Genomic DNA, 10,000 nt, shown 5'->3' with positions numbered 1-10,000 from the left:
GGTGGAGGAGGTGTATGTGCACCGCACGTCTTTAATATACTAATGAAGACAGTCCTTAGGGCCCGTGCTGCTGCAGCACTCTAACCCGTGCTGCTGCTGCTGCTGCTGCTGCTACTCCTGTTGCCGCTACTGCACTAGTCCTGCTACTGCTGCTATTCCTGCTGCTGCTGTTGCTACTCTTGTAGTTGCTGCTGCTGGCGTTGCTCCTGCTACCGCAGCAGCAACAACAACAGCAACAGCAGCAGCAGCAGCAGCAGCAGTAAGGGTCTGTACCTGCGTCCGAAGATGAATGCGTCAAGAAGCATAGAAATAGGAATTTGAATATTAGAGGCAGCAGTCGCCACCACTGGGTTCAGCAGAAAGACAGCCCGACCTGCGCATACACCCCAACGCATGCAGCCAGAAGCCCCATACACGCAACCAACATACACCATATACATATACAAAGGCTCACTCAGAGCTAGCTAGCTAGCTAAAAGTAATAGCTAGCTAGCTAGCTAGCTAGCTAGGAGTAATAGCTAGCTAGCTAGCTAGCTACGACCCCGAGGCAACCAAGAAGCTAGGCTAGCTACCAAACTGCGTAGCTAGCTAGCTAGCTAGCTAGCTAAGTGTAACGCTGGCTGACCCCAGCATAGGTCTGCGAAGGCAGTGCCTACGAGACCGCAGAGCAGCAAAACCAACCAAGAGACAGCATCAGGCCACATGAACGCCTCCACCTGCAGCACGTGCAGCAGCAGCGTCAGCAGCGGCAGCAGCAGCAGCACCCACAGCCCCATCAACCTACGCACACATACACACACACAACACAGCATCATGCATAACCCTACTGCAGCAGCAGCAGCAGCAACACCAGTAGCAGCAGCATATGCGCACTCACACACACGCAGTAAGGATCCATACTGCAGCAACAGCAGCAACTGAAGCAGCAGCAGCAACTGGAGCTGCAACGGGCAAAAGCAACAGCAGCAACTGAAGCAGCAAACAAAGCAGACAGCAGCAAGGGGGACAACAGCAAAGGAGACAGCAGAACAAAGTAGACTGCAGCAGCATAGATGGCAGCAAAGGAGACAGCAGCAAAGGAGACAGCAGCAAAGGAGACAGCAGCAAAGGAGACAGCAGCAAAGGAGACAGCAGCACCCGTAGATAAGATCAACATCTAGGCTCCCCCCAACTGTCTCCTGTGCCTTCAAAGCGGTGGTGTGCAGCGCGTAAGCAGCAGCAGCCAGCAGCGCCAGGAGGTACCCCAGTAAGCTGTCGGATGCCTCGCCTTCTGCTGCTCCTCCTCTTGCTGCTGCTGCTGCTGCTGCTGCTGCTGCGTCTCCTGCTGCTATCGGCGCTGCCGCTACTGCTCCACGTCCAGCGTCTCCTGCTGCAGCAGCAACAGCAGCAGCAGTAGGTTTCCACTGAGCCATGTCTGCAGCAGCAGCAGCAGCATCCATTTCGGGGGCCCCTCCCTCCCATGGGGGCCCCTTTAAGGCGTTTGCAGCTGGCTGTCCTTCAAGCTGGTGAGCGTGTGTTTGCTGGTTTGAAGCTGCTGCTGCTGCTGCTTCTGTTGCTGCTGCTGCTGCTGCTGCTTTTGTTGTTGTTGTTGCTGCTGCTTCTGTTGCTGCTGCTGCTGCCGGGCCTTCGGAGAGGAGAGGGAGTTCTGGGGTTATCTGTTGCTGCAGTTGTTCTGGAGCAGCAGGTGAGGGCTCTGCTGGCGTGGCTGCTGCTGCTGCACTTGCCGCAGCAGCAGCAGCAGCAGCAGCAGCAGGAACAGGTGCCGCCATCGCAGCATCTGCTGGAGCAAGAGGTTGTAGCCTCTCTGTAGCAGCAGGAAGCAGGAGAGCAGGAGGTGCTGCATCAAGCGGTGTAGGTGGTGGTGCTGCTGCTAGTGCTGCTGGTGTTGGTATTGCTGTTGCTGTTGCTGCTGCTGCTGCTGCTGCTGCTGCTGCTTCGTGGGGTGTAGGTACATGAGAGGAGATAAGAGCAACCCCACCAGCCAACACCACCAGCCAAAGACAAACAGCCTTCTGAGGGATTTGTTTAAGTAAGACAACAGCTAAAAAGTATGAAAGAAAGACAGACGAGCTTTGAATTAGAGCATTTGATGTTAATGTTAATGCTGTCAGACTCGCGTCGTATGCAAGCTGCGCTACTGCAGCAGCAACAACAACAACAGCAGCAGCAGCAGCAAACGCAGCAGCAGCACAAGCAGCAGAAATACACAGCATGAGGCACCTACTATACAATAAATCAAACTCTCCCCCAGCGTCTCCCTAAGCTGCTGCGCACATCCAAACTATAGTAGCAGCAGCAGCAGCAGCAGCAGCAACAGCAGCAACTGCAGCAGCAGCAGCAACTGCAGCAGCAGCGCCTTCTTACCCAGCCAGAGAGCAGTGAGAGGCAGCGTGCTCTTTAAGCTGCTGATTCTTATCTTTAATTCTTTTGCTGCTAGACTCTCTGTCTCCTCAGCCTCAGCACCCCACGCCTCCTCTGCTGCTGCTGCTGCTGCTGCAGGCAAGTGACTGGCGTCGACGCCGACAAGGCTGCTGCTGCACTTGTTGCTGCTGCTGCTGTTGCCGCTGCTGTTGAGTGCATCTGCTGCATGCAGCCGACGGCTGGTTGCAGGTGGGGACGGAGGGCGCACAGCAGCAGCAGCGGCAGCAGGTGTACCTGCTGCTGTTGCTGCTGTTGCTGCTGTTGCTGCTGCTGTTCCTGCGGTGTACGGACAGCTGGCACCTGTCAGGCTGCCTGTGGGGCTAATGCAGAGATGTCTTGAGGAGACACTGCGTGCATTTTCTTCACCTTCTGCTGTCTCTGCTGCTGCTTGCTGCCGCTGTCGGAGCGCAACCGCAGTAGGGCTTAGCGCTGGTGGGGGAGATGCTGCTGCTGCTGCTGCTGCTGCTGCTGCGCCAGCAGCAGCAGCAGCAGCAGAAGCACCTGTTGCAGCAGCTGCGGAGGACGAGGACGGGGCAACCCTACCCCGCGCAGCACGACCCCCAAATAGCTGCAGCAACAGCCGCAGCAGCAGCCGCAGCAGACGCCGCAGCCTTCGTCTTACCCGCAGCGCAGGTGCTAACAAACCCCCTGCCTGCTGCTGCTGCTGCTGCTTCTGCTGCTGCTGCCGCTGCCGCTGCTGCTGCAGCAGCCGCAGGCAGCTGTCCACTGTGAGCACCTCCGCATCCTTTGCTGCAGACACCGCAACAGCAGCAGCAACAAAAGCAACAAGCCGCAAGACCTTCAATAGAAAGAAGCATAACGAATCAGCAGCAGCAGCAGCAAGCCAGCACCAGCAGCAGCAAATCAGCAGCAACAGCAACAGCAGCAAATCAGCAGCAATAGCAGCATATCAGTAGCAACAGCAGCAAAGCAGCAGCAGCAGCAGAGCAGCAGCAGCAGAGCAGCAAGTACCTAGGAAGCCAGCGAAGGCGACAAGCCAAATGGGGGCCCTGAGGCCCTGCTTATCTCCGCATACACTCCAAGCGCTGCTGCTGCGGAGAGCAGCAGCAGCAGGCAGCAGCAAGAAGACAGCGGGGCAGGAGCTCTGAACAAGAGTAGAGAAGAGAGGCCTAGGAAATGAATCTAGGAAGAGCAGCTGCAGCAGCAAGGCTGTGACACTCCACAAGCAAACCGTCAGCAGCAGCAGCAGCAAACCCCACACGCACGACCCTGAACAGCCGATCCCCAGCTGCCTATACACCCTATTGAAAATCCCTAAGACACTCGCGCCATCCATCAGCTAAGAAAGCGGAGTCTTACCAGCAGCAGCAAACCCTTTTGCTGCTGCTGTTGCTGCTGCTGTTGCTGTTGCTGCTGCTGCTGCTGCGGCGAAAGCTCCCTTTATTACTGCTATTACTTGGCAGCTGTGTGCTGCTGTTCGGTTGGCTGTTGCTGCTGCTGCTGTTACCGCTGCTGCTGCTGCTGCTGCTGTTGCTGCTGCCAAGTGCGTGTACGGGGTGTCTGCATGCGATAAAATCCCTTTCCCGTTTGGGGTGTACGTACACCTCAACAAGAGGACCTGCAAAATGAGAAGAATAAACTCTAAGGTAATAAATTAGAGAGAAGTTTGCGTAAAGGCAGCAAAAAGAGCAGAGACAAACAATGAGAAGTAGCGATGTGCGGTTTGTTTTACTTTTTAAGGGCTCAAATGCAACAGAAATAAATTAAATTTTATCTTTTATAAAATAAATAAACTATGAAATATCATTAAAAACTCCTCAACACGCTCTGAGCTGTACAGACAGCTCGCGGTCTTACCGCTTGCTGGGGCTGCGGTCTGGGGTGTATGTACAGCAGAAATAAAAACGATTAAATATATTAATTGAATTCAATTAAATTTAAAATACTTTTAAATAAAATTAGATATAAAACAAAACGAATTAACAAACAAGAGCTCTCTGCTGCTTGTTTGCTGTTGCAGAGTCTCTCAGCAGCAGCAGCAGCAAGCGGTGCGGCCAGCTGCCTCACTCTCTCTTGTATAATTCTCTTAGTATGTCCTTTCTTTTTGTCTATTAAAGGTTTTTAATTTATAGATATATTCATTTTAATTTATTTTAATCAGCAAAGAAATACAATACTAGAACAATAGACCGCAGAGGAACTCTACTCCTACGGGGCTGCTACAGACGCGCTGCTTAGCTGCAGCAAACACCTGCAGTGTCTGTACACTGCAGCAGCAACGAGTGCATGCGTTTGAGTTTTATTTCTGCTGCTTCACAGAGGGCAGGAGCGGCGTGTCTGTGGCTTTGCTGCGGCTCAGAAGCTGCTGCAGCTCCCGCATGCATGCACAGAGACTACACAACTACTGCTGCTGCTGTTGCTGTTGCTGCTGCAGCTGCAGGTGCAGCACACACACGACAGAACAAGCCCTCAGGATAAGCAACAAACTGCTGCTGCTCTAGAAGAACAGCAGCAGCAGCTGCGCAGCAGCGGGCAGCGTCATTGCTTCGCAGCAACCCTGCACACCCCCCCACGGGCTGTGGGGACCTGTACAGACACCGCGGCGCCCATGCTCCTAGGCAGAGAGGCACGCGTGCCTCAGCCGCGTGTAGCTAGCTAGTTGGCTAGCTAGCTAGCCAACTAGCTAGCTACCTAGTTGTTACCCTCCCCCGAACAGCTAGCTCGTTAACGAGCCAGCTAGCTAGTTAGCTAGATAGCTAGCCAGGTAGCAAGCAAGCTAGCTAGCTAGACAGGTAGCCAGCTAGCTAGCTAGCTAGACAGGTAGCCAACTAGCTAGCTAGACAGGTAGCCAGCTAGCTAACCAGGTAGCCAGCTGGCTAGCTAGCCAGGTAGCCAGCTAGCTAGCCAGGTACCCCGCCAGGTAGCTCCCCAGGCAGGAAAAGAGTTGAGGTTGTAGTAAGCCTTCGTTTGCTGCTAGTTAGAGCGAGGCAGCAGCGAAGCCGATGTCAATGCAGCAAGAAGAAGAGCAGCAAGGGGTCCTGCACGCAGCAGCAGCAAACCCCGCAGCTGAGGTGTCTCCCTACGCAGATGCAAAGAAAATAGAAGAAGTGCTGCAGCTGCAACGCGAATTAGAGAGCAAGCCGCAGCTGCAGCAGCTGCAGCAGCTGCAGCAGCTGCAGCAGCTGCCTGCTGCAGACTCCGATGATGAAGAGGCAATGATCTTCTCTGCCTTCCCTCCACCACCAAATGCTGCTGCTGCAGCAACAGCAGCAGATGCACCAGCAGCAGCAGAGAACACTGCGCTGCAAGCAGCAGCAACAATGCATGCAGCAAGCGATGCTGCTGAGCAGCACAGCAGCAGTTCCTCCTTAGAACAAGAAGCTGCTTCTGCAGCCAGCAGCAGCTGTACATACACCGCATCAAAGCTGCCTTCTTCTCTATATTCTAATGAGCAGCAGCAGGGCCCCCAGGGACCCCCGCAGCAAGGGGCTGAGTTGTCGCCCTATCAGGGAGAAGTAGAGACAGCTGCTGCTGCTGCTACACCTGCTGCTGCGCCGGCTGCTGCTGCACCTGCTCCTGCTGCTGCGCCGGCCGCCCTGAGGGGCTTTCTCCGGCTCAGCACGGCTGCAGCAGGAACAGAAGCAGCAGCAGCAGCACCAAAACCAGCAGCAGCACCTGCTGCGCAATTCGTTGTTTGTGGGTTGAAGCCGCTGGCCGCCCCAGCAGGCAGCAGCAGCAGCAGCAGCAGCAACAGCAGCAACCAGACACACGAGGAGACAGGAGACACCTGGCAAGAGCGTCCTTGTGCCCTTATCCTGCAGCCAGAGGCCCTTCAGGAGGCCGCCGAACTGCTGCAGCAAACCACTCAGCAGAAGCAGCAGCAGCAGCTGCAGCAGAAGCAGCAGCAGCAGCTGCAGCAGCAGCTGCAGCAGCAGCTGCAGCAGCAGCTGCAGCAGCAGCAACAGCAACAGCAGGAGCTAGCCAAGCTGCTGAGAGACACCACAGCGAAGGCTAGCCGCTACAAGGAACGATTGCTGCGGGTGAAGGATGAGAAGCGTGAGCTTCTGCAGACGTTGCTGCAGCTGCAGCAGCAGCAGCAGCAGCTGCAGCAAGAGGTGGAGCGAACGGCGCAGCAATTTCAGGCGCAGCAAGAGGCATGGGGAGAGAAAGACAAGCAGCAGCGGCAGCAGCTAAACGAACTCGCGCAACAACTTAAGCTGAATGCACTTGAGCTAGAGGCCCTGCGCAGCACCACCAAGGGTCATGAAGCGGCTGCTGCTCACCAGCAGCAGCAGCAGCAGCAGCAGCAGCAGCAGCAGCCTGGGAGGGGAGGAAGGGGGCTCGATACCGATAAGGAAACAACTTCGGCCTTGCGGCAGCGGGCCTTCACTGCTTCTGCTTCGCGCTTAGCTCAGCGAAGCACCCAACCAGCAGCAGCAGCAACAGCAGCAGCAGCAGCAGCAACCCCGCGTCTCCGCAGCAAAACTGAATTTAAGGGCAGCCGCTTCAATCCCCCGCTTGAGCAGGAAATGAGTGCAGCAGAGAAAGAAGAGACAGCAACTGTCTCAGCCTTAAACTCACAGGCCGCTAAGAAGAACCCCTTGTTCAAGCTGCTGCAGCAGCAGCAGGAGCAGCAGGAGCAACAGCAGCAGCAACTGCTGCTGCTGCTGCCACAGCAGGAGACAGATGGGGGCCGTAGGGTTAAAGCCAGTGCAACCACAAAACAGCAGCAGCAGCAGCAGCAAATGCGGCTCAGGACGCAGACAGCGCACATATCCTCCCCGTCGCTGCAGCAGCTGCAGCTGCAGCTCAGCAGCAGCTCCTTCCCCCTTCAGCAGCAGCAGCAGCAACAACAACAAATAGATGAGGATGGCTGCAGCAAACGAACCGCTTCAACTCCTCCCCAAGGAAGATCAAAGAGCTGCTTCTTGCGGAGTCTCCCTACACGAGGAGACCTGTCTCCTTTTAGCAGCGGCTTCGATGGGGGCCTCAGCAGGGCCCGCTTGCAGCAGCATCATCAGCAACAGCAGCAGCAGCAGCAAGACGAAGACGAGGAGGCACTTGTGCACTGGGAGGCTCAGGCTTTGAACTCAAACGAAGGAGACAAAGAGGAGACAGACAACTCCCCCTCTACTCTCCTCTTAGATGAAACCAACTCAGAAGAGGTCTCTTCAGACTCTGGGGGCCCCCTAGGGGGCCCCCTAGGGGGTCCCCTAGGGGCCCCTATAGGGGCTTCTATAGGGGCTTCCATAGGGGGTTCTATAGGGGGTTCTATAGGGGGCCCTATGGGGGGCCTTCAGCCTGTAGGGGGCCCCCCTAGGGGCCCCCGGTCTGTTAGGGGCCCCCTAGGGGGCCCCTCCAGAGGGGTACGGGCACGCAGCTGTTTTGTATCAAAGGCTTTAAAGGAAGGAGGAGGAGACAGCGAAGGAGACAGCGAAGGAGACAGCGAAGGAGACAGCAGAGGAGACAGCCGAGGAGACAGTCGAGGAGACAGAGGCAGATATAAACTCAGGAGCGCAACTCAGCTGCCACTGTCTCTTGAAAAGCAAGTAGAGAGTATACGTCGACAGCTGCTTTATGCAAATGGAGGAGACAGGCTTGCAGGCCTCACGCACAAGCAACAGCAGCAGCAGCAGCAGCAGCAGTTGCTGCTGCTGCAGCCGCAGCAGTCTTCGGAAGAAGAAGACGCCCCTGCTGCTGCTGCTGCTGCTGCTGCTGCTACGCGGGGCATCGAAGCAACGGGTATGCGGGAGGCGAGAGAGAAGCAGCAAAACAGTAAAGAGACAGGGAAGGCCCTAAGGGCTAGAGCAGCTTCAGCTGCACCAGCAGCAGCAGCAGCAGCAGCAGCAGCAGCAGCAGTAAACAAACCTTCTGCCTCCTCTTTCACTCGAACCCGCGGTCATACAGTCTCCGCTGAGAAGCTGCAGAGACACCCCAGCTGGCAGGCGGAAGGGGCGCAGCAGCAGCAGCAGCAGCAGCTCGCCTGGGAGGCAACAGGCCGCGAACACCCCACACAGCAGCAGCAGCAGCAACAGGAACAGCAGCAGCAGCAGCAAGAGCAGGAGGAGGGTCCGGATGAGTGTTTGGATTCGGAGGTTAGTCTGCAGTCTGCTGCTGAAGTTGCACATACAGCAGCAGCAAGACCAGCAACAGGAGCAGGATCAGCAGCAGGAACAGCAGCAGCAGCAGCGGCAGCAGCAGCAGCAGCAGGAGGTGTGCTGCTGTCTCCTGGTGAAGGGACAAAGAAGAAAGAGAGACAAAAAGCTGTAAGGTGGAAGGGCCGCTCTCTCTCTTGCTGCTTGGGGCCTGAGCAGCGCCACCGTCAGCAGCTGCTGTATCTGACTCCTACAGGGCAAACGCTGCACCCCAAGAAGCTGCAGCAAGTGCTGCTGCAGCAAGACGAACAGCAGCAGCAGCAGCAGCAGCAGGACCAGCAGCAGCAGCACGAACAGTCGCACCAGATACTCCACCTCGCTCAAGTACAAGTTAACCCTTACAACAACCCCTTACCTGACTTAGATCAGCAGCAGCAGCAGCAGCAGCAGCAGGATATAAGAAAAGGAGACAGAGATGTCCAAGGGGAAGCAGCAGCTCCAGCAGCAGCAGCAGCAGACACGGAGACAAGCACAGCAGCAAATAAAAAGGAAGCCCCAACCCCAAACAGCAACATGCACAAACAGCAGCATCAAGAAAATGACAAACCCCAGGAGACACAAACAGCCATGCAGCAGCAGCAGCAGCAGCAGCAGCAGCAGCAGTCTGTGCAGGCAGTAGAGGAGGGCGGGCTGAAGCACGAGAAAGAGAAAGCTTGTGTCTCTCCGCTGCTGACAGCTGGTCTTGTGCCTTCACAGCAGCAACAGCAGCAAGAGCAGCAGCTTCTGCTGCAGCAGCAGCAAAATGTCTCCTGGGTTGCTGCTGCCGCTCCCCTAGCTAGCAGCTGCCTGCCCGACACCCCACAGCTCCCCAGTGGGGCCTTTGCTTCGAGCCCGTGGCTGCTGGAGACCCCCACAACGTTGAGCCCTAGACCTTTGCTGCTGCTGTATGCCTCAGGCTGCCCGCAGCAGCTGCAGCAGCTGCAGCAGCAGCAACAGCTGCAGCAGCAACAACAGCTGCAGCAGCAGTTGCAGCAGCAGTTGCAACAACAACAACAGTTGCAGTTGCAGTTGCAGCAGCAACAGTTGCAGCAGCAGCAGCAACAGCAGCTGCGGCAACCACCTTTGCTGTTGCTGCAGCGTGATGCGCTTCCAGACATACCTCCGAGCTGCCGCCAATTAGCTGCTCCCCACAGCCACAGCCACAGCAACAGCAACAGCAGCAGCAACAACTGCAGCAGCAGCAGCCAGGCGGGTTGCTTGTGCGCGGTGTCTCCTATAGATGCCCTGGAGGAGACAGCTGCATTCTGGGCCCCACAGACTGAAGGCAGCGTTGCCTATGAACAGCTTGGCACCGGGGAGATACCCATCGAAGCCCGCAGCAGCAGCAGCAGCAGCAGCAGCAGCTGCAGCAGCTGCAGCAGCAGCAGCGATCACTGGTGCTTGATTTGTGACACTGCTGCAGCAGAGCTGCAGCAAACAAACAAAATAATAAACCCCACAACCCTCCCCACACAGCAGCCACC

The 10,000-nt window shown here is 56.3% G+C and overlaps 2 protein-coding genes across 2 annotated transcripts in view; one reads left to right on the top strand and one right to left on the bottom strand.

The window, feature by feature from the left end:
• Positions 1-55: 55 nt before the first annotated feature.
• On the bottom strand, positions 56-3,718 carry EAH_00009020 (hypothetical protein, conserved; the record flags this gene model as incomplete). The annotated part of the gene is made up of 6 exons (XM_013395441.1): positions 56-209; positions 274-373; positions 626-780; positions 1,138-2,137; positions 2,365-3,171; positions 3,394-3,718. The coding sequence occupies 6 exons, from the start codon at positions 3,716-3,718 to the stop codon at positions 56-58; spliced, it is 2,541 nt and encodes an 846-aa protein (XP_013250895.1).
• A 1,672-nt stretch (positions 3,719-5,390) lies between these two features.
• EAH_00009010 (hypothetical protein, conserved) overlaps positions 5,391-10,000 on the top strand; it is a gene marked incomplete at both ends in the record, with an annotated part of 7,299 nt that continues 2,689 nt past the window's right edge. Inside the window, one exon of the mRNA XM_013395440.1 lies at positions 5,391-10,000. This exon is cut by the window's right edge and continues 2,689 nt beyond it. Within this exon, the coding sequence (XP_013250894.1) occupies positions 5,391-10,000 (4,610 nt within the window).

Source organism: Eimeria acervulina, genomic scaffold (assembly GCF_000499425.1).
Source record: "Eimeria acervulina Houghton genomic scaffold, Eah_scaff44, whole genome shotgun sequence".
NCBI lineage: Eukaryota > Apicomplexa > Conoidasida > Eucoccidiorida > Eimeriidae > Eimeria > Eimeria acervulina.
This window is presented reverse-complemented; position numbering and strand designations above follow the sequence as displayed.